Raw genomic sequence first — 24,125 nt, forward strand, 5'->3', positions numbered from 1 at the left:
GCTGTAATTACTGAGAAGAAAAAACTGCACAAGCAGTGGTGGAAGGAACCACCGAGGCAGGAGATGCTCTTCAGCCCAGAGACAAAAAAAACAATTGCCACAAGACAATTTCCCCCCTTAGTCCTGCTTGCTTGTCTTCCCTGTATCCCAGTGCACTTCTTTTTCCCTTCTCCAGCTCCCAGAGATGATTCTCTCTGTGGGACAGGACGTGTTTGCTGGGGCTTTTATTACTGTTTGCATCTTTACATCATTCAAAGACATCCAAAGAGACCTGATCCCCTCCTGCTGTGTGGTAGAGAGCATTTCCCAGCTAAATCAGCGAGGGTCTATTTGTAGGAGCGGGGGAGAACCCAACCAGTGTGTTTTACATCCCACCCACAGCAGCACCATGGAGGCAGAGGGACTACTCTCACCAGCAGCATCTCCAGAGGCACAAACCATGGAACGCTGAGGAATGGATGGTATAAACCATCCTTGTACCAGAGGCTCACGACACCGCTGCTGCTACCCCAGGGCACGAGATAAAACTCTTCCCTTTCACTGAGTTTCCCAGAGCTGAGAGTGTGGACAGGTGACCAAAATGTTTGGGGATTTCACTCCCCCCTTTCCCAGGGGTGGGGAGGGAAATGGAGCCATTGTGCAATGGAGAGGGAAATAACCATGAACTCTCTAACTGTGTTGTCCTCCAGCTGCCAAAATATGTTTTGAAGCTGATCGGGGAGCGTCCGCAAGCAGCGATTGCAACAGAGTCACCGCTGTAGATTACATGAGGAGAGTTGGACTTAGTGTTATCTGTGAGGGTTTTGACCTTTGCAAATGAGCTGAGGCACAGGGATAATGGGCCCGAGTTTTCAGGGGGAAAAAAATAAAATCACAGAATATTTGGGGTTGGAAGAGGCCGTTAAAGGCCCTTATCTACTCCAACCTCCCTGCAGTGAGCAGGGACATCTTCAGCAGGCTTCTCAGAGCCCCATCCAACCTTACCTTGAATGTTTCCAGGGAAGTGACATCCACCACCTCTCCAGGCAACCTGTTCCAGCATTTCAGCCCTTTCCTCATAAAAAAATTTCTTCCTTATATTGAGTCTAAATCTACCCATCTTTTCACTTAAAACCATTACCCCTTGTCCTATTGGAACAGACCCCAGTAAAAAGTTTGTGTCCATCTTTCTGATGGACTCCCTTTAAATCCTGGAATGGGTTACAAGGCTTTCCTGGAGCCTCCTCTTCTGCAGGATGAACAACCCAGTCTGCTTTCCAGCTGGAGGAGTGACAACCACTGGCGCCAGCGAGAAGGGAGGTCAGGGGTGAGCACGCTCTTCAAGCCAAGGCGCTGGAGATAGCAAACATGAGGGACTACAACCTCTTGGCCAGCAGCCCTGGGCCCTCTGGAGCCACCTCCATGCCCAGGGGAAGGAGTTTGAGCTGCTTAGCTCTTCCTGATGCTCCACAGTAAGGATGACATATGAGGGTGTAACCGTGGTTTCTATTAGAGACATTTATTGGGAGGGTATAAAAATAGAGTGCAAATTTCAATAAGATGTAGTTAAACATGTCGTAGGGAAAGAGTTCCACACATCAGTGGGAGAGGAGCCCGGAAGGTTGGCAGCGTGTCCACATTCCGTGATGCACCCAGATCCACTGAGCAAAGCAGAACCTTGATCCCCAGAGATGGGTTATGGCCCTTCTGTCTGAAAACCTTTCTGTCCCTCTGCTGCACGCTGCTCTGCTTGACCAAAGCTCTCACAATTCCATCAACCAGCCATCGGAAACGCAACTCGGGATAGGGCTCAGTGTGGCACCCGCAGGGTCCAGGTGAAATGTCTTCTGCATGGGAGAGGAGCCCTCAGGTGATGCTCACTAGGAAGGCAGAGCCTGTTCCTCCCCTTCCCTGAGCACTGATTATGGCAGTAGATAAGTACAGTATCACATCAGTGAGGTTAATACTGAGCAATGCATAAAAGAGCATCTTACGTCTTTATCAGTCCTCTGGCTGAAGCTGTTTCCACTCAAAAGTCCCATCCAAAGTCAGATCAAAGTTATCCTTCTCCTGCTCTCGGGACAGCTCCAAAAACACCTGAAACAGACAGGATAAAGCTGCAGTTATTTCTCTGACATTGTGACACTCCTTTACAGGAGTCAGAGCTCTGCAACCCCTCTGAGGGGTATGTGAAGCAGCTTTGTGTGGGGCACATATACGCAGTAACCAAGACTCCCAAACTGGTATAACCTGCTGAGAGGCGCCAGCTGCCCATAGGCATATCCATAGGGTAGGTCTTACCCACCAACGGATCAACATAAATGTTCATCATCTTTGCCATCAGTCTTGTACAAGCAGCAATAACCTGCTGCTTCAGCAGCAACCACAGAGGCTGGGGGTGGGCATCTATCGAGATCATCCATCCTTTGGATGGGCTGTGTGCTTGTCATGGGTGAGTTGAGTCAGGTGGCAATGCTTTGCCAGGGCTTGTTCCCACCAGCAGTGAAAAAAACAAACCAAACCAAACCAAACCAAACCAAACCAAACCAAACCAAACCAAACCAAACCAAACCATTTTTCACCAGTTTCCCAGTGGAGGAACCCTTGCCCACCACCCCCAGTTAGTTTTTTGTTGGAGCAATCTTCTGCTCAGGTCTCGCTGCAGCTTTTGTTCCTGATCATGCTTTTATAACATGTTTAGCCTTGAAATCACCTGCCTGAGCCAAAGTATTCAGAGAGAAGCTGTACTCCTCGAGGTTGAAGTTTTGCTTGGCTGTGGAGAAAAGGAGAGAGAGTGAAAAATTAGCGATTGGTGTCCCACCGCTTTCAAAACGTCATCTCATTTGTTCTTACCTTCCTCTAGCTTGGAGAAAGTCTGAGACAGGGGCAGTGCATCTTCCATTGGGACCTTGTAGACTAGCAAAGAGGGGAACCTTGGAAAAAAGGAAGAAAAGGTGATCCTTGCTCTGTTCTGGGATCAGAACTTTATCCCATGCTATGAATGCACTGGATGACTGGACGTTTTGCTGCAGGGATCACAGCAGGCTTGGATGTGGTGACATTATCAAATCAGATCACCATACAGGGACTCTGAGCTGTTCATTGCTCTCCAGCTGAGATCCTGTGTCTGGCCATCGCACTGGGTAACGTTTTTTAGGGATGAGGTAGTGTTAAATCACTATTCATCCTAAATGTTGTAGTTACCTCTCCTGACGGGCTGCACTTGGGAAAATCCTCAACATCTCAGCGTGAAGCAGCTCAGTGTGCTCTGGCTCCTTGACTTTAATTTCCAGAAGGTAGCCTTTGCCAAACTTGTTCTTCAGATACTGAATGGAGCCAATGCATCTGTGAGGGAGGGAGGGAGAAAAAGAGGTGTCAGTGTGAAACCATTGGTGCCCCACCATCTGCTCCTACCCAAATCGTACAGCTGGGGAAATCACAGGGGGCACTTCATGAGTGATGGGCTTGGGGAGGCCTGAGGAGAAACTCCTGTAGCTGCAGGGAGCCCTGGCTGTGCTGCTGCTCACCGTAGCTTCCCAGACACCATGATGGCCACACGGTCACACACTGCCTCCGCCTCCTCCATGTAGTGTGTCGTTAGAATGGCTCCTGACTCCTTGGTTTTCAGGGAGGCACGAATCATCTTCCTGAGGACCAGAGTGGGGAAAAAAGCTACCTTTGCTGAGAAATATCAGACACTTTTTCTTGTACCTCTGTTCCTCCTAAAGCCTCTCCTCTAAAACACGTGTAAAAAGTGACATACAGCAGCTACAGAATGATGTGCACAGGAAAATGGAGTTTTCAATAAAACCATTGGTAGGTGATGAGCAGCACTAGTCACAGATGGGGCAAAACACTCTTTACCTAACAGGCATCTACTCTTGGCTTCCACACCTTTACCAGCGTGGTGGCACAGCACCTGAGGTCCTACTCACCAAACGGAGTGATGCCCATTGGGGTCCATGCCGGTGGATGGCTCATCCAGGAGCAGGACCGTGGGGTTGCCCAGCATGCACATTGCAAAGCACAGCTGCAATGGGTAGAGAGGTTTGGGTCAAACCTTTTGCAGCCCCATGGATTTGGAAAAGGCCGATTTCTATCACCCCCTCCATAAGAGACAAAACGATGCTCCCCCACATAGCTCAGAGCACAGGTGGGTCTCTCCGTTCATGAAGGGGATTTTTTCATTTGCATTAATGAGAACTGCAGGGCCCATTATAGGTAAAAAACTCACACCTTTCTGCTTATTCCTGCAGGTAATTTTCTGGGTTTTTTATTTAAATAGTCTTGAAGCTGCAGAGCATCCACTATTCTGTGGAGAAAGGGAATAAACAAACAAAAACCATTGTTATTATTCCTAACTCAATGCCCTCAGCAAGGATTCACAAAATTACAAGGAAAAGGACCCTTTTTTCCCCTTTGTTCTTGACTCCTGCTTGTTTTCATTAAACATTTATTGTGTTATTAAAATGTAAGTGAATATTTGAAGCAAAGTGTACTGAATAAGCCACAAGCTCTTTTCTAAACCCATCATTAGTGTCAACAGCACTATGAATCCATTCCACCTCACCAGCGTCAGCTGAGCAGGCAGCACTTAAGCACCTTTCTTGTAGTGCCAAACTATAACATCAGAGATTTTAGAAATGCTTCCTAAAGATAACATACTTGAAAGGACATTAGTGGTGTATTTATCCCTGCTAAATGCACTTAGGGAAACTGGAGATTAACCCACTCCCTTAATCGTGGCATTCAGCACAAAATCCCTTTTGCAGTTCTGTTTCCTGAGTTTCTTTCAAGGTTGCTTCTGGCTCAGAGTGAATTTTGACCTTCTGTTCCCCCTCCCATGCCCTAGGACTAAGGGATGAAATCCTGGCCAACACCTGGAAACACCCTCCATCCCTACCGGTTGACTGCAGCAGCCATGTCCTCCTTGCACACCCCTTTCACGGCTGCGTAGACCCTCAGGTGCTCGAGGACGGTGAGGTCTGGCCAGAGCGGGTCCTCCTGTGGGCAGTACCCCAGGAAGGCAGGCATGGGGTCCTGGAGGTGGGAGGTTGCTCCATCTCCTCTGTTCATCAGCACCTGTACAACCAGGCCGATCGTTCTCTTCTCTCATAGCCTTGCCCAGATACAAGGGGATGGTTTAGAGGAAGACTATGAGCTTTGCTGGAATTTAGGTGAGGAAACCCAAAGAGCAAGGGAGTGATTTTTGAAACCCTCCTTTACATGGCTCCTAAATATAAATGTGGCAAATTTGAGTAGATGCAACTGTTTGTCCAAGTTAGAAGTAGCTCACAATATTTCTTATTAATACGTTATTTAACTTAATAGCACAATAAATTCAGTTAAAATCTTGATCCCTAATCATGCTTTGAAAAGAATTATAGCTTATCCTTGGTGCAAGGTTTGCTCTTTCCCTTTTATAATGGATTTATCCCTTTTCTCCAGGTGCCTCCTACCTGCCCAGCAGTCAGAGAAGTCTCTCCAGTAATCATTTTGATAGCTGTGCTTTTACCAGCTCCATTGGGTCCCAGAAGTCCTAATACCTCTCCTGAAATCAATAGATAGAATTTCTCAGTAGCCCTCCCCATTCAACAAACATATCAGGCACAGTCCCACAAAAGATAAAACATAACAGGGGGCAGTCTAATATCAAAGGTCATTTAAGAGTAAACAGCATAAATATCCATGCTCTGAGAGCCCACAGTGTTTCAACTCGAACTGATGCTGCAAGTCTGAGTGCTGCCCCCAGGCCCCTCAGAAGCCACTGCTGCAGTGGGTCCTGTAGAGAGGGGGATGCGTTATTCCAGATAACAGAGAGTCAAAGGTAACTACAGGATGCATCCACATCACGTTGTTCATTAACACATCAACCACAGACCGAACATGCCTTAACCTCAGAGCAAACAGGTTTGACCTTTACGTCCTTGCTCAGGGAATCTGCAGAGAATGAGCCCTCTGGGTATGGTGGGGGGTCCAAAACAGGTCTAGGAGAACAGTTCCAGCTCTCACCTTTTTTAACACAGAAGGAAATATTTTTTGTGGCCATTTTCTTCTTCTTCTTAAAAACAGAACCAGCTTGCTTTATTTTATATTCCTTGCACAGACTGCTGACAATTATGACTGATTTCTGAAAGCCAGGAGGAGGAAGAAAGATTAGTCTGTTATATTAGACAGTGACGATCCCTCAGTAACACTGTTCCATTTAAAAAGTCAGAAAACCTTCTAAAGACCTTTGAATTTGTTTTGTAGTTTCTTCAGAATATGAGGTGCAACAGGACACTTTGTTGTCCATGTTGTTCTTAACAGATTTTTTCTGTCCTTATGGGACCCACACCCATCTGTCTGGGATTTTTATTTCCCCAGTGAGAACAATAAAGCAGAGCACTGACCTGCACTGACAGATACTGGTGGTTTGTTCCTTACCAGCAGGCTTCTTGCTTGCATAAAGTAAAAGATGACAACACTTGGTCTCACCTCTTCCTGACTCGGAGCTGCTATGGCAGTTCTCACTGCTGCTCTTTCAGCCTTAACATCTTCATCTTCCTCTTCAGGCTCCTCGGGGTGCTGGTGGCTGCTTTCTCTTCTTGGGGAAATCCTGTAAACCCACAGATTTGTCTCAGCATTTTGTCCTTTGCCCTTGTTGTCTACCAAAGCATTTTGGATAGACCAAGGCCGAATATCCCTCTGGTTTGCTGTTTCCTGGGGTTTATATATTTATACTCTTTGTTGTATCAAAACCTCTGAGCTGGTACTTCCACACAGCACACGCAACACCAGGTATATATAGAAACCTAGTATATATATATATTTATATATAAAACTGCATATATAATATAAATAAAAGATACATAGTTTTATATATATATATATATATAAAAACCAGTATATATAATATAAACTAGCACTCAAGCTGGTTTATATTATAATAGCACTGTAGCATTTAAGGGACTATTTTAGTTATTAAAAAATCACCAGTATTTAAAAGAAATAATTAAAAACAGGGTCACAAAGGCAATGGTACATGATCAAAAGGTTATCTTCAAGGAAAAGCAGTGTGGTAGGAGTTTACAGCTTGCACGTGTGTTTATACAAACCTAAATATCGGGTCCTTTCTCAGAACTGCTCTTCCATATTTTATCTCCAAATATCGAAGAAGAAAAATGAAACCCACAGAATGGATATAAGGCTGAAAAAAAGAGGTTGCCACGTTAACAGCCTTGCCTTGCATTCTAGTGTGGCTGAAACTGAGAAGATGCTGGTGGTGTTATAAAACAGTGTGTGAAAATAAAGTTCATTCTAAACTTGGGTAATCTTGAAGGCTGAGAACTCTACTGTCACTTACCAATACCACAGAAAATGTCAGTGGGAGAAGAAAACCACCATTCATTAAATAAACAAGGCAGCATTAAGTGATCTGGGCTTATTTAATTTTCCCTTCCCCATTTCAGAGGAGCAAGGTTATTTTAGCACTGGGGGTAATGTGTCATCCAGACCCACCAAGATCCTCCTCCTGCATGAAATGAGAGTTCTTGCCTGCTTCCTCATAACTGAGGATGGGGTTAGAAGACAAGCATTGCTAGGAAAAAAGTAATCTGAAACATTTTCTTACTGCAAAGACAGCTATTAGTACATCATTCGTCGGAGTCCCACCAAATAAATCATCTTCTTCCATAAAAATCTGTAAGAATAAAAAGATTCCAACAACCAACCAGAATGAAGACCTGCAATTCTTTAGTATTATGCTGGCTAATTTTGGAAGGGTTAAAAGCAAACAACAAATAGTTTGAAAATGTAAGTCCTTAAGGACATGATCTAGAGGTGAACTAGTCAGGGTCAGGCGATGGTTGGACTCCATCTAAAGGGTCTCTTCTAACCCAGGTGATTCTGTGATTCTAAGAGTCACCATGCAGATTTACAAATTCAGAGCTTTGACTCCGGGCATCCCAGTCCTACATTAGAAAATGTTGTGGCCCTCAGCATGTGTATCAGACTGTCCTTCTGGGGGAATGGTCTATTACAGGGTAATAATTGGTCTCCTATCCTTTGGGGTCATGGCAAATAATAGGTGGAGGTGAGTGGGACAGGATACAGGACTCCACTCTTCTATTTGGGACTTCATTCCTAAGTCATTTATGGCTCATAAGCAGTCTTGCACATAGCTGAAGGGTTTTGTTAAGCTCTTAGTTGACTTTCTATGACCAGTCTCAGCTGACAGGGAGTAATGTTCCTTGTGAGTATGCTTCATCCTCACTCATAGTCAGATGCCTAAGTTCCAATTTCCTTGTAGGGCTGTTCAAGCCAAGTTTCTCAGCTCTGCAGGGAAAGAATTAAGAGAGCTTCCCTAACTTAGAGCCAGAGCTTGACTGGGTGGGAAGCAGCCCATAGGCATAACCAACAGCTGGAAGAATTAGATCTAATCAGGAATTACCGTCTAACGATGCACTCTGGTTGTTTGGGAAATCCCACCCATATGAAGCAAATACAGAGCCTTCCCAGCGTGTGGTTACCACCACCAGGCTTTCACAGAATCACAAGGCTGGAAAACACCTTTAAGATCATCAAGTCCAACCATTCCCATCCTAAACTAAACCATATTCCTAAGTACGTCATCTACCCTTTTTTTAAACACATCCAGGGCTGGTGACTCAGCCCCTCCCTGGGCAGCCTGTTCCAGGCCCTGACAACTCTTTCAGTAAACATTTTTTTTCTAATACCTAATCTGACCCTGTCCTGGTACAGCTTGAGGCCATTTCTGCTTGTTGCATCTCCTGTTACTCAGCTGAAGAGACCATCGCCCACCTCTCTACAACCTCCCTTCAGGTAGTTGTAGGTGCTGATTAAGGTCTCCCCCTCAGCCTCCTCTTCTCCAGGCTGAACACCCCCAGCTCCCTGAGCTGCTCCTCAGAGGATTTGCCCTCCAGCCCCTTTCCCAGCCTGGTTGCCCTTCTCTGGACTTGCTCAAGGACCTCAATGTCCTTCTTGTGATGAGGAGCCCAGAACTGGACACAGCACTCGAGGTGCAGCCTCACCAATGCCGAGCACAGGGGCACAATCACTTCCCTAGACCTACTAGCCACACTATTTTTGATACAAGCCTGGATGCCATTGGCTTTCCTGGCTGCCTTTGCTCAGGACAACACACACAATTGTGTTTTAAGGTGGGGTGCTGCTCCTTGCCCAGTGCCACCACTTACCTGCTGGCAGTTGATCGTTACACCCAGCAGCGGGTACACGGGAATCAAGAGGGACAGGACGGACAGGGAGATTATAGTGTCGGTTGAGAGATCCAGGACTCGGCTGATGATGTGAGAAACAAAACACACCTAAAAAAATAAACCAAGAAGGTAAGTTAGCTGATGGGAAGGGTTATGCTTGTTGCTGGTCTCCATTTCAGAAATGGGTTTCTAAAATTGGGCAAGAAATATAAAGATGAGAGACAGTGAGGGATCAGGAGGTCCTCAGCCATTTCTGCTTGATGGTATGCTGTTGGTTTGGGTCAGCTGGGGAAACTTCTTCCCAGATACAAGGTTGCTTTGGGCAAAAAAAACTAAGTACAGAGTCCCACCCTGTTCTTTCCCATCCCAGTCCATGCCAAATAACCCATCTCCTTCCCGATCAGGCTTGGGCTATCTGCATCTAAGCTGATAGCTCTTATCTCAACACCTTACATCCCTTTGATATGAGGTGCTGAACAAAGCAATAAATAACTTTCTTGCCTCTATTCTTGCACCAGCTCATTGTGGATCCAAGCATCTCACTGTGCCACAGCAGGGCTGTGGGAACAGAACACAGCAACACAAATTTAACACAGAATTGTCTGTTATAAAAGACATGCTCCTACGTTTATACTTGGTCTTTTCAACTCCAGCTCATCCTTTAGATCTCGGGACACTTGAATACATTCGGCAAGCCCTACAGAACATTACCTAGCAATATGCTTACCACTATCAGGATAAAAGACCAAAAATCACAGTTCCAGCCTTTGCGAAAGACGAAGGAGATCACGTAGATGAAGAGAACAATAGAAATTCCATAGCCAAAAGTACCCACGATCTGCAGAAAAAAAGGCTTTCAGTGGAGAAAATGGAGTGATCTAAACAACTAGAAACCTATATAAAACAATGTGGTTTGGTTTAAATACCACACATTAAGATTGAGGCATTCAGTACTGCCTCCAAATTATAGGGGGCAGAATAAGAAGGTCAGTAAGCATCTGGGGACCCAGACATGTGCCAGCACTGTCTGCACCCACGATGTTGCAGCTACCCCTAAGATATGCTCTAAATATTACCCAAAATATGAGTTATATATTACTCAAGATATAATACATATATTACTCAGCATATAATCCCTCCCTAGTGAACCAGAAGTCACCACAATGGGATGTACCAGCAAGAAGAGTCTGTCGATGTGCCCAGAAACCTTGCTGCTTATTGCAAACTGAAGCCCGAACATGGAGAAGAGAAGGAGCCAGCACAGTGGGATGTCTACCAGTGCCTGGCCGCACCAGTACGCCGAGGGAAGGAGCCCTGAGATCCGCAGCTGGGCACGAGCTCCCACCTGGGAAGGCACAATGCAAAGGACAGTTTATTGTGGGTGCCTGGGTGGCCAATTACACCCATGGGAATGGCTCCAGGAAATAAAATGTTAACAAAAAGCTGATACCATTGCAATGCTGGGGTGAAATTCCACCTATTTTTGTTTTGGAGCATTTTGTGCTGGATGCAAAGCTGCTGGTGGCAATACAGAGCAAAATGCCTCAAGCTGCCCATCATACCCAAACGTCCCTGTGGCAATGCAGTTGTAATCCCTTCTGCCCACCGCTAATCTGCTCCAATTCCAAGGAATTTACCTTGTAATCCTGCATGTAGCCCATTGCAAAGTGAGGAGGAAAACCAGGGAATAACATCAGCATATAAATGAGGTAAACAGAAACAAAATAATCCCAGAATCGTGGATTATCTATCTGAAACAAGAACAACAAAGAATTTGTAGACAACATCTGCACTGTAATGGCTAGATGCCACAATCCATCTCACTACATTTCTCATGAAGTACAGGGCAGTATCCCACAGTAGAATCATAGACTGGTCTGGGTTGGAAGGGACCCCAAGGATCATAGACTTCCAACCCCCCTGACACAGGCAGGGACACCAACCTCCAGGCCTGGATCTACACAAGGGTGCCCAGGGCCCCATCCAACCTGGCCTTGAACATCTCCAGGGACGGGGCATCCACCACCTCTCTGGGCAGCCCATTCCAGCGCCTCACCACTCTCTTTGTAAAAAACTTCCCCCAATATCTAATCTAAACCTTCCTTCCCTTTAGTTTTATAATCCATTCCCCCTTGTCCTGCCATTGTCTACCCTTTTAAAAAGTTGATTCCCCTCCTGTTTCTCTGCTCCCTTCAGGTACTGGAAGGCTGCAAAGAGGTCCCTCCGCAGCCTTCTCTTCTCCAGGCTGAAGAAACCCAGCTCCTTCAGCCTTTCTTTGTAAGGGAGGTGCTCTAGCCATCTAATCATCTTCGTGGCCTCCTCTGAATAAGGAACCTCCTGAAGAACTCCTCCTAGCTGTCCTCTCCATTCAGCAGCCCTCAAGACCCACAGGGGAAAAATTAGCTTCACTTCTCCTGCAGTCAAACGTGTCGTATCCAGAGCCACCACCGAGGAAGGCGGGTTTACAGGTACAAACAGCCCCACAGCTCTTCCCACTGAAATCCAATGACTTACTGAGACCTTAAGCAGATTTAAGAACTATTTTCTGGCACCTTCTGGCTGCCAGGCTCCAACACTTACGGAGAAGAATGGATGACTCCAGATCCGGATGTGCACAGTGGAATTGAGGGTCCTCAGCAGCGCGTTGCTAATGATGTTCACAAGCACTGGGAAGCAGTTGATGGCCTCCACATGGCATAGCACAGTAAACCTGTAGCTCTTCAAAGAGCAAGGAAACAGGATGAAAACTCTTGGCTTTCCACATCTGCAGGGAAGCAGATGAAAAAAGAGTGGCCAGGACAATCCAGGCATTAAATAATTCATTTTGCCTATGCTTTGTACAGCTGTGCTACAAAAATGGAAAGTTTGAGGTGGAGAAAGAGAGAGATAAGGTATCCTCTAGTAATTGACCAGTTAAAACACTTCCAAATCTTTGTGCCTGCAGGCCTTACTCAATAGGACCATCCCACAGGTAGAGCTAGTGGAGGTATTTTGTTTAATTATTCAATTTTTGGGAAGAGATAAGAGGAAGAGAACAAAAATCGCCACCTGGCCTTTGTGAGACACTTTTATGGCTCCGTTGTGTTTCAGCTCCTCTGTGATATTTTCCTCACTTGTTATTTCCACTGTGAGATCCTGGCTCTCAAGTGTGTGGATAAAGTCTTCAATGCTGGCTCCTGGTGTGAAAGCCAAAAGCAGAGGAATCACAATGCTGAAAAAACCAGGAGAGTCTTCCATGGTTTTTTTTTGAAAATCCATGACCACCAAACAAAACCAGATGAAGTCTAATGAGCGTGGACGTCAGACAGCACATACGAGGTGGATCATTGTGCATTCATTTCTGTGATGTTAATGGATTTCAGTCTCAATGACTGAATCTTCCCTTCTCATTTTTCTCCCCCTGCCTTTCTGCACTGCTACAAAATGAATTGTTCTTTGCTCATGGTCTGATGAAGCCAGCAGTATTATACTCTGGCAAAATAAGATGAAATAGCATCCACTCGTAGGAATGCTGAAGGTAAGTCCCTGGAAGTAGACCTTTCGTTTGACTCTGTGTTAATGAGCTTTCACTGGAGTATGGACCCTGGTGTGGGACCTGAAAACACATGGATTGTTCGGATAGAGAACCGGATTTGGGGCAAGGAAAGAATTGTGCCCCTTCTAATCCATTCTGCTATGACACCCTTTTCACATCCTTGCATCAGGATCTTACCAGCTGCTGAAGCCAGAGTGGGCTTCGTTCACAACCCCTTAAAAATTCCAATGTCCATGTTCTTCTGTCACTTTCACCATCCCTTGGACCCCGTCCATCCTACAACTATCTGATCTGTCCACTTATTTTGCTTTACAACAGCAAGAAGCCCAGGACTAAGAAAGGATGTGGAAGGGCTTATTCCCCTCACCTGTGTTGTTGTGGACCAGGAGGCTGGTTGTCTCTGAGTGAACCTTCTTCCCCAGGGGCAAGAAGTACCGTGCAGATGAGAGCTCCCAGGCACTCACGCTCTGCCAAGCAGCAACCAGGGACAGTTGCAACACCAGAGGAAGCAGAAAAACCACGTAGAGCAGCAAACTATTGAGAAAGAAATGAATAAACGCTCTGAAAACAGATACTGAGCAGAATGCATTTGCATATTGGGATTGGTATAGTATATTCAAGTAACCCAATCCTCTTTTATTTTCAAAATTTAGGGCAATTTTCTTTTCAGGAGTCTCACAGCTTGATCATTCACAGTGGCCCTCAAAATTTAGCAATGAGAGGACTTCAGAACTGGAGTGCTCAACTTTTTAGCACCATGAAATGCTTTTCAGACTTCCTTAAGAGGCAAGTTTTCCATCAATCAGCATCTCACTTCTCTTTCTTGCATCCCACCAGCTTGAAGACCAATGGGACCAAATGAATTCAGACACTGGCAACATGAGAGAAGTTTAAAAGAAGTTGAAGGAGAAGTCTGAAAGTAGTATTTTTTTTCCTCTCTGCAGACACAAGTTTATTTTAAAAATTCCTCCTCCATCTGAAATAAAAGTGTTCCTAAAGGATTCTTTTCTTCAGACAGAAAATGGATTTCCCTTGCATAAATCCCTCAGTACAGCAATGAAAACACAGATGGGAGATTTTATATTACTGGCACTGGAAAGGAGGAATTTTTTCTCTCCTCTGAGTGCAGATTACCAAGATGATTCACAGCCAAGATCTGATATTAATTAATCCAAACGCTCATCAAAACAGGGGGGGTGAAATTGTCCCCCCTGCTGTGACTGCCTCCAGATCCAGATCTGCAGGAGGGAATCGCTTTGGTACTTACATCGAGCGCAGGTTTTTCACCGAACTCTTCAGCTTTAAGAAGCGCATCCATGCCATGGCACAGACCTGCTGCCTCCAGAGAGCCAAGCCTTCGACTGACGCCTTCCCGCTCTCTGAGATCAGCAGGGACACTGGCTCCGTCTCGTCGGGGCACCGCGGTCCTGCTTCTGCCCATTCCTCCCCAAGGACACGCTCATCTGCAAGGAGTTTTCCACAGGTATATTTATGCCTGAGACCAGCTTCTATGTTGTAACGTGTGAAAAATTAAGAGCCACCTCCTAGCAGTTGTTGGAGGGGTGCTCAGGGGTGATTGAAAACTCTCTTCAGCTATGGACTGTGTATTTGCAGCCACAACTGTACCTTCTCGATTCACTGTGGCTTCTTCCTCCAGTCTGAGGAAGACATCTTCCAGGGTTGTCATGCTAACGCCATAATTGATGATTCCCTGGCCGGAGCAGCTGTCCAGGCCACGAAACAGATCTGCAGGACAGAGATAATATAACACAAGCATAAACCTCCAAAGACCAGGCTTTGGCTCAGCTGAGTCAATCTGACTGGAGCATCCCCAGTCACAGGGAAAATGCTGATGCAGCGAGCTGCCAGGGTCTGGAGGAACGCAAACCTGCCCGATCCATAGCTCATGGGAGATGCTTTTTCTGTACAGCATTTCAGACCATGCACCACCTGAGGCAGTAGTGCCATGGGACTCTCAGACTGAGTGTGATGGGCATGATGAGTGAGGGTGTGCCTGGTGCCACGGCAGGTACGGAGTGGTACCAGTTGTGTGGAGCTTGTCACTATCTTCTCTTTTGATAGGAAGAAAAATAAACTCTGAGTAGCACATATAGTCCAGTTTAGCCTGCTAGGTTCTTTCATTATGAATAGCAGAAAAGCACCCACTGTACACGTTCATCTTAAACACATCAAGGCTAAAATAAAACAGTTCTAAATTCCTTATGTGACCTCACAGAAAGTCTCCCCCTACATTTCCCTTTCCTCATATTTGTGGTTATTTTTTCTCCATGGACAATTCTCAAGTATTATATATATCAATTATGTATATATTCTTAATTATTGTATATATTACCTGGGAATTTATTCACGTTTTCTAATGGCAGTTTGTATTGCAGCTCATACTGACTGTGTCCTGAGAATATGACGTTGGGGATGTACTGTTTAACCAGAGATGTCATGTTCTCTAAGTCACAAGACTCGTTGACATGTATCCTGTTCAGTGGAAACACACAGATGGTTAGCTGTGAAAAATAAACCAACCCCCCCAAAAAACCAAACCCAAACAAAACCCCTTAACCAAAACCAAAACTAAACCACAAACTTCCCCATTGTATTTGCTGTGCTACATAAAACCCAAAGTCCAGCATGCTCCAGTCATTCCTTACTCCACTGTGAACTGCTGCTTCAGTTAATTTCACAGGAGCACAGAATCACAAGGTTGGAAAAGACCTTTAAGATCACCAAGTCCAACCATTCCCATCCTAAGATAAACCATATCCCTAAGTACCTCATCTACTCTTGTTTTAAACACATCCTGGGAAGGTGACTCAGCACCTCCCTGGGCAGCCTGTCCCAGGCCCAGAAGTTCCAGGTCAAATTTAACTGAATACTAACTCATTTTGCTTTTTTGGACATCTGCTCTACGCTTTTCCCCTTACAGTCATTCTTGGTGGCTCCTTGTACATGGATGATCCCAGATACCAGTTGCTGGGGCTGAAGGAGATACCTTAAATGATAGCCAATCCCCCATTTTTTCTTCAAGAACAGTGAAGAGCCGACACACTTCAGCCTCCCGTGAGAGATAAAGGCCTTGCGTTCTGAAGAAAGGAAAAGCCAAAGGCATTTATATTGTAGGGCCATGGTTCAACCCCCTTTTTATTTTTGCAACTGACCCTGACATGGACTTTCTTCTCCAGGGTTATTCTGTGGAGATGCTACAGGTTGATCCTGTGCTTACCTGCGAGGATATCGGCCTCATCCATGAACTGGGTGCTGAACAGGATCACCCGTCCAGCTCTGTGCTCCTTGAGGAGGCTCCACACTTGGTGTCTGGAAACAGGATCCAGCCCAGCTGTTGGCTCATCGAGGAACAAGACCTGCAGAAAGGATGAAGCCAGACATTATTTGTCACCAGAGCAATTCCACCTCTTTTGGGTTTGGTATTCCCCTGAAGGACTCAGATCCCAAAGGCAGGAGACCCAGGCCACAGTTCATGCCAGGACAATTATTGTGGAAGCTTTGCAGAGGTCTATCTATCTGCTTTAAGACTAGACTAGCAAGATGGGTTATGAATTTAGCAAAATGAAATTACTAAATTTGTTAATTTTAAGAATTATGAGCTCTTCCAAGAGGTCTGAAATCCCACGTTAACTTGTAGTCAAGTACATGCATAAGGCTTTAGTTATGTTGGACCTGAACATTCCCAATGTTGCAGAGCCGTGCTTACTGCTTTACCTGGGGGTTTCCAAGCATGGCAATTCCAATGGATAACTTCCGTTTCTGCCCACCACTCAGTTTCTCAGCTTGAGTGTCTTGAGCATTACCAATATCCAGCAGCTCCATGATGTTTCGCACCTAGAACAGCACACAGATGTCCATTCCCAGCACCATGTGCCATTCCACCCTTTATTAGCCACAAAGGAGAACTGGCTGGGACTGAAGGTATGGTTTTCAGAGGGTGTGATGAGGTCTAGCTCTTACCCACACTGATCCACCACTGGCTGGAGCAGTCACTGCAGAGTCTGCTACATTCCCTCATCTCCTTGAGTGGAGCAGAGGAATCACTGTGGTGGTACCAAGCCCACAAACTTGCCTACTAACCTGGTCAAAGCTGGACACCAGCTTGAATTTTCAGAAGACACAGCCAGGGGGGACCTTTTGAGCACCACAGTGCAAGAAGCAGCTTCCAGTAAAACATGGGGTGTGCCTACAGCCTCAAACACACAGCGATAGGTTTCAGGGGAACACACCCTTACCTCTCGCTCTACATCTTTGGACTTGATGCCCTTGATTTCTGCAAAAGTTTTCAAGTTTTCTTTCACTGTCAGGACTTCAAACTGCAAGTTGAACTGTGGGCAAATGCCAATCATCTCTCTAATCTCTTCCCTATCTCCCAATTCAGAGAGCTTGCAGTTGTATATGCTCGCAGAGCCTGTTTGTGGGAGGAAATGCAACGAGGTGGAACAATTTGGTTTTGGATCAAGCCCACCCCACCCCACCTCACCGTTCACCATCCTACCTTCAGAAGGCAAAGTCAGTCCACTGAGCACGTTTAACAGCGTCGTCTTTCCAGCCCCGCTGTGGCCGAGCAAGGCAGTGATCTGACCCTCATAAATGCTTAAAGACAAACCTGGAATGAAAAAACCAACAAGTTTGGGAAGAAATGAGGTTTGTCTTGGCTTCACCCATTCTTGAAGGCGAGACAAGTAAAGAAGCATAAGCCTTAAATAGTAATAATTGGTCAGAAATGCATTAAGCAAATTGGGGTAAAGTTCTGCCAACCCTGAGCTAAAGACATAAGAAGCTGCTCTGGGGTTGGACCTGATGATCTCTTGAGGTCCCTTCCAACCCCTACAATTCTGTGATTCTGTATTTAGCAGGAAAGAAAGCAATAAAACAATAGAAAAAAATATTCTTTATTCTCTTTACTCTCATGAAAAACAGAAAATCAGTAAAACTCGAACTAAATATTGATCCTTTGCATCAATAAATATTCTTACATTTTTAAGTAACATGAGTTTTCATTTCTTTGGCCAAAATGTTTGCACAACCATTTTTGTCATCTTTAACAGGAACCAATATCACAGCTTTCATACCTCTTAAAGCTTCTGTCTTCTTGTCTTCCTTTTTATATGCTTTTTTGACATTGATGAGTCTAAAAGGAAGGGCAAGGAGGGTATTATTTCAGGATTCCTGTAGATACATTTCCCTGGTGCCATTTTTTTGTTCTTATGGATCTGAATTTAAAATGGCAGAATGGAAAGTACAAGGTATTAGGAAGCAGTCCTGAGATTCAGTAGGGTTTGGCACGCTCTGTATACAGGTATGAACATCACTACCTGGCACACAATACCAGAGCACCAAGTCCTGCAGAAGTCAAGGTGAAGCCCATTGCAACTGATGACTGTTTAACAACAGGCTGCCCTCTGTTTTCCCCTTGTTGTCCCTAATGGACATGTAACAAAGACCACAGCAAACCACCCTGCTTTTTAAAAATCTGGATTTATCCAGATTTCATTGCTGGTGGCAGGCTGGTATTATTATTTATCTCATCAGCATCTTATCTCTAGTTTTTCTCTGTGAAACAAATTGTTTTGCAAGGGCCACATGAACATGAAAAGTGCCTGGATAAGTCAAAACAAAGCTGACAGCAGAAGAGGTGATCTATGTGAGCATTCAACTCAGAAAATGTGAATAGCAATTCCTTCTCTCTTAACCTGATGGCCTCCTTCCCCATGAACTCGGGGGGCACTGGCTCTATGTCATCGTTGAAGAGCTCCTCAGGGCTCATTGCAGTTCTGGGCATCTCCCTGGCGGTGCCTCTCCTGTTCCTCAGCCAGTATGAGGGCTTCAGGCAGAAGAAGGGGGGATCTGGTATGCCATATTTGCCTGAGAGGAAAGCAAAGAAGTTGAGCTCTCATTAACCAAAGCCTCAACCAAGACAACGACCTGGACTAAATATTTAGGAGGTTCTAATAAGTATTTGGTCTGCCTCAGAACTGGTACTTTGTCCAGATAAAAAGAGGTTTGGAGCTGGAGTGGATTAGACAGGAAGGTTGGCTTCAGATCTATATCTAATCATAGAATCATAGACTGGTCTGGGTTGGAAGGGACCCCAAGGATCATAGAGTGCCAACCCCCCTGACACAGGCAGGGCCACCAACCTCCAGGCCTGGATCTACACAAGGGTGCCCAGGGCCCCATCCAACCTGGCCTTGAACATCTCCAGGGATGGGGCACCCACCACCTCTCTGGGCAGCCCGTTCCAGCCCTTCACTACTCTCTCTGTAAAAAACTTCCCCCTAATCTCTAATTTAAACCTTCCTTTAGCTTTATTGAAGCTCATCATTTCCTTCCCTGCACTCAGTCCATATATATCAAAAGTATAAAAGACAAAAGTATGATTGTAAGCATGTGTGATACCTACCTGGCAGAACTTTGTCGAAATACATGGCTAACAGCATGTACAGGATTGAGTCAAAGACCAGCATAATGTAAGTTGAAAATAAAAAGTACGATTCATCCAGGAGGTTGGAAAAAGAGAAACCCATTCCGTATTTTTCTAAGTGGAAAACCTGAAATAAAGGACAAAGAAGAATAATTTTGGAAAACTAAGCACGTGCTATCAAACCATGGATGCAGTAGACTTTGTTAACCCAGAAATCATCTCCAGTAACAAACAATTCTTCTTCCTTTCTTTCAAGTGAGCAAGGGAAAAATATTGACTCCACACAGAGATCTTATGTTTTCATTTGGAATTTTCTGGAACTATCCAGAAGCAGAAGAAAAGCTCAGAGTTTCATAGAAAATCGTTCAAGAATCAAGATACAGGCACCCCTGATGTGACAGAGTCACGACAAAGTATAATTTCACATAGTGTTTGACTTAACCACATGGTAAATCAGCATTAAACTTGGTTTCTTTTTCTGATAGTGCAGAAAGCTCCCCCAGGCAGATCCTTACCTATCTGGAAATCAAATGCTAAATAACTGGAGCTAGAAAGCATCACCCTGAGCTTGATATGATTGATGGAAAAAGGGGGAAACTGCACAGAGTTATCCAAAGCAGGGATGGAGGGAGGATGGCTGCAGCAGAAGACATGAGTTGTATTTGCAGTCTGTTGCCAGGAAAAGTTACTGCAGCAGGAGTGGAATGACTGGGTAGTGGAGAGCTGATGTCCCCAAGTCAACTCTCATCTGCCTGGGGTCCGGCCCCCGTGGATAATGGTGCTGTTGTGTGCAGCCATGGGCTCGCTGGGGCTTCCCCGAGTTCAGGCGGATGCTACAGAAGTGCTACAGAAGTGCACAATCGCAGATTATTCCTGAGAGGGCTGTGGTTTGCTTCACATTCATTAGCTCTCTAAAAGAGGAAAGGGGATGAGGGCATCGGAGCTCCCCTTTGCTGCCCAACAGCAGCTTGGTGTGCGTGGAGCTTTCAAAAGAGGATGTGGATATGAATGAAAAGTACCTGAAGGTTTTACAGAAGCAGAAAAGCCAGCCTTTGGAAATGAAGACTCTGGTTTCCTATGCCCTTCTCTATCAGTACAGCAGGGCTTTTTATTATCACAATCTGTGACCAAATATACTCCTCCCTCCCCCCCCCCCCCCCCCCCCCCCACCCGAGAGGACCCAGGACAGCAAGATACTGGTAAGGTTCCTCTGCAGACACAATGCCCCATACCTTTGCAATGCCAGCATTAAATGCAAAAGGACAGAAGAGACTGAGAAACCACTTCAATGGTTCTGGAAGATTTTCTATCAGCACTGCAAGGCTCAGGCATCCGAAGAGAAAGGTGATGAGGAACCCCATAGAGCCGGCAAGTTTGGAGGTCCTTAGGAGGGAGCAGAGCATGAAAACCAGGTTTATCTGTAAGAACAGAAGTTTTCTTCAATCACTAAAGGAGATAAATGTCCTTAACAGCAGCATTTCCATTTGCCAAGCAAACGGAAACCTGGGGAGCTGGGTCTGTGCACTAAAATACACTAAAGTCCTCTTTAGAGGGTTGATCCGAGTTTCAAACCAGGTCTTTTGTAGCCAGTCTACTGCCTGACAGACCTTCAGGCTGTGATTCAAATGGTGGAAGAACTTTTTCACAGTGAGGGTGAGGGAGTCCTGGGACAGGCTGCCCAGGGGGCTGTGGAGTCTCCTTCTCTGGAGATATTCAAGACCTGTCTGGATGCTGACCTGTGTGACCTGTCCTATGTACCCTGCTTTGGCAGGGGGTTGGACTTGATGAGCTCTGGACGTCCCTTCCAACCCCCAAAATTCTGTGGTTCTGTGGCTGCTGCTGAGTTAGAGAATCCTCTTTGGCTATTTCAATTAGTGCAGCCATACAGAGGATACAGTCCCACACACTGTGAAAAGGCTCTGGAGTAACATTTAGGCTCATCAACTTCATAATACAATAGGTGGTGAGAAAATTTGGCTTTAAAACCCAACTTACACATGCTAGGCCATACAGGACAAACAGCAGGAAGACCGCTGGGAAGCTGCTGAGGTAGAAAGCATCCTGCACCACGAGAGCAGTCAGCAGGCAGGAGAGGATGATCACGTAAACAGTGTACAGCAGACTCCAGGAGAGCCTGAAGATGGAAAGGTGCCATTACACTTCGATTTAGTGAAGAACTGCTGTTACAACTTCATCTGGATGGCAGAACCACTTTGAATTATAATATGAAGTATTCCCCAGGGTCATCTCATTCACACTCTGTGAAGAACAGAGAGCATGACCCACCTTAGGAGGAAATATCCAAGGAAGAAGGGTATGCTGCTGCCATGCTCAACCCTTCTGGTTTGTCCTTAGAGTACCGGAGAAAACTTATTAACTCATTTAACTTATTAACTCATTGTGCAAATACCCAAGGGTGTACTGATTTTTGGCAAACAGATGCTTCAGCAGAAAAAGGAACTCACCAAAATGCAACGTCCTGCAGCCCCATTGTCTTCATCAATACTTTGAGCTTCTTCTTTTCTTTTACAACATTCAATGTTAAGAAATACATGAAAGGAGAGAAACACATCACTATAGTAATCATGAAGTAACTGTACTCCAGTGTAATGGAGAAGATGACACTCCGGGACTTCATACGGACACCAGCAATTGATTTCATTTCTTCCCACACAGAATGATTTGTCACCACCTAAAGGGATTCAAGGTCAACATCTCAGGATTTAGTTTATTCTCTACAGTGAAATGCACTTCTAAAGGAAATTTTCTGAGTCATCAGCCCTAGATTTCCTTTTTAATGCCACTTATAGAAAACATCCCTATGGGGAAGGACACATCTGACCCATTTGTATGTCCACACCTCAGCTACACTCCCCTCCCTTGTCTATGCAGAGAGATAAATCCAGAGCTCCTACGGTCCCGTTCCTCTCCCCAGGTATGAAAGGACACCTACCCTGTTACACCCTTGAGGAACAATTTGGAAAGGAAGCATGAGAAGAGATGGGCATGCCTCCTCTGAATCCAAGCCTCCCTGCAGATACACATCCCACCCCAGTCTCCTGCAAAAATGGTCTTTTCCTTGGAATCTGAGAAATCCCCAAAATCAAACATTGGCATTTCACTTGGATCCCAGCCTTTACAAGAAATTGCCATTTTTAAGAGGAAAAAAAAAAATAAATGGAAAGGGTCATTTTCTGTGGGATCTGCTGGTTTCACTCAAGGTCTCACCACTGCTGCAAACAGTCCTGGGACAGGTGAGTATTTTATGGTATTTGGTTTGGGGCAGAATTTTCTGCCAAGCCCATCTCTTGTTATTGTCACAGAGCAATTTGCCTTTCCTGCACCAAGTTTAAAAGTTTTTTAGACTAAAAGGACACCTACATCAGATCAATTACCTCTATGATAGCAGCATCAATGCTGGACTGGAGGGACAGGAAGCCTTTGTACCAATACTTTGGGCTGTAACAGTACCGTGACGTGAAATTGTAACAGCTGTCTGCAAGGATGGAAGCAGAAGGGTCATCACAGGTAAGAGCACTGAAACATAATTGGTTTTCATCACAAAAGTTGATGATAAGCATGCATATGAGCTACAGGAAACTCTTTGATTGGATGGTGGCCCACTGACAAAACCCAATTAACAAATTATTAAATTATTTAATATAGATTATTCCAACAAAGTGATGCCAGGCAATCCCCCACCCATAAATTCTCATTTCATATTACCTATGTATCCAAAATTGTCATTTGGAATAACCACATCCCCAGTAGGAAACCTGAGGTGGTAGGAGAAGTTGTCCTTAAATACAACCCCTATAATTTCATTGTTGGAAATCCAGGCTTCCTCCAGGGCTCTCTCATCATCCAGTGCCTCTAGTTTTATACCTGTAAGTTTGTAAGAAAACATTGCAGTGATCACATGTAGGTTTGGGAATGTATGCATGGGTGCTGGGCATAACCCCACTTTTTCAATGGCACAACTCCTCCTTCCCAGTTCTCCTCCCTGGCCAGGGTAACACATTTACATATTTCATACTTCACCAGCTGGGAAGAAGTGAACCTCAAAAGAATGTGCCAATGTCTCTTAATGGCATCACTCTACAATGGCAGAGCTTTACACCTGGGAAACCTCACTAGGAATGCAAATGCTAGAAAAGTAATATTTGCAAGAGTGGAGAGATACCAGAGAACCACAAACCCACGACGTACAATAGGTTCAGTAATGGCAAAGCTAAATATTTAAAAGGCAAAACATACCAGTCATGACAGAGCTCAAGGCCACTTTGTTCATTATTTGCCTTGTGGTCACGGTGATGGGTGTAAAAGCGATGGTGACCCCGGAGGCATCGTAGGCAGGATCATCCAGCTGCCCCAGGTAGCTGAAGGGCACTTCAGGGTAGCGGATGTTCATCATGAACGTGCACACTATGAACATCAGCGGCAGAAAGAGCAGAGACAGCATCCACTCCTGGGTGAGGCAGGGAGCAGAGAGGAGAGTTTAATGACATAACAGTACCCGAGTGTGTTTTTTGGGGGATTGAAATACAAGCAAGAGGCACCCAGTCACACCTCATAGATGCTGACTAACAAGGTCTTTGCATTGAGCACATCACCTCAGTAAATCACTCTGCTCAAGGAGCCCGCCTGTGCTCTCACACATCACAGAAGAGACAGGAATAGCAGCAGCTAAAACATTAAAGTCTTGGAAAGAGTTAATTCCTGGTCAGGGCTTTTCAAAGGTACTTTAACACTCAACTTTACAAAATGGAATTGAGGGACAGGGCCAGGCAGGGCTTCAATAGTTAACTTCCCACTTCCCTTTTATTTATCTTTTTCAGCTTACCTGAAAACTCTGCATTTTCATCCTCCACTTGATAAGTACATTTTTCCACAAAAGAATCTTAGTTTGCTGGAACACACTTATATTTCTCTGAGGCGTCTTCAT

General features: G+C 45.2%; 1 protein-coding gene across 1 annotated transcript; it reads right to left on the minus strand.

Annotated features, from left to right (window-relative positions):
* Nucleotides 1-1,488: 1,488 nt before the first annotated feature.
* LOC311199440 (ATP-binding cassette sub-family A member 10-like) lies at nucleotides 1,489-24,125 on the minus strand (the record flags this gene model as incomplete). The annotated part of the gene is made up of 39 exons (XM_084273535.1): nucleotides 1,489-1,826; nucleotides 1,974-2,076; nucleotides 2,697-2,752; nucleotides 2,833-2,912; nucleotides 3,184-3,324; nucleotides 3,507-3,626; nucleotides 3,915-4,009; nucleotides 4,216-4,291; nucleotides 4,883-5,061; nucleotides 5,439-5,530; nucleotides 5,992-6,109; nucleotides 6,457-6,577; nucleotides 7,077-7,168; nucleotides 7,592-7,660; nucleotides 9,177-9,305; nucleotides 9,925-10,035; nucleotides 10,372-10,542; nucleotides 10,835-10,948; nucleotides 11,778-11,915; nucleotides 12,246-12,373; nucleotides 13,100-13,266; nucleotides 14,000-14,195; nucleotides 14,359-14,478; nucleotides 15,086-15,225; nucleotides 15,740-15,830; nucleotides 15,971-16,109; nucleotides 16,468-16,587; nucleotides 16,989-17,164; nucleotides 17,252-17,362; nucleotides 17,829-17,887; nucleotides 18,450-18,621; nucleotides 19,160-19,307; nucleotides 20,413-20,598; nucleotides 21,176-21,314; nucleotides 21,646-21,872; nucleotides 22,576-22,676; nucleotides 22,907-23,065; nucleotides 23,438-23,648; nucleotides 24,024-24,125. The coding sequence occupies 38 exons, from the start codon at nucleotides 24,123-24,125 to the stop codon at nucleotides 1,981-1,983; spliced, it is 4,890 nt and encodes a 1,629-aa protein (XP_084129661.1). The 3' UTR covers nucleotides 1,489-1,826; nucleotides 1,974-1,980.

Source organism: Gallinula chloropus (genome assembly GCF_964237585.1).
Source record: "Gallinula chloropus genome assembly, chromosome: 20".
NCBI classification, from domain to species: Eukaryota; Metazoa; Chordata; class Aves; order Gruiformes; family Rallidae; genus Gallinula; species Gallinula chloropus.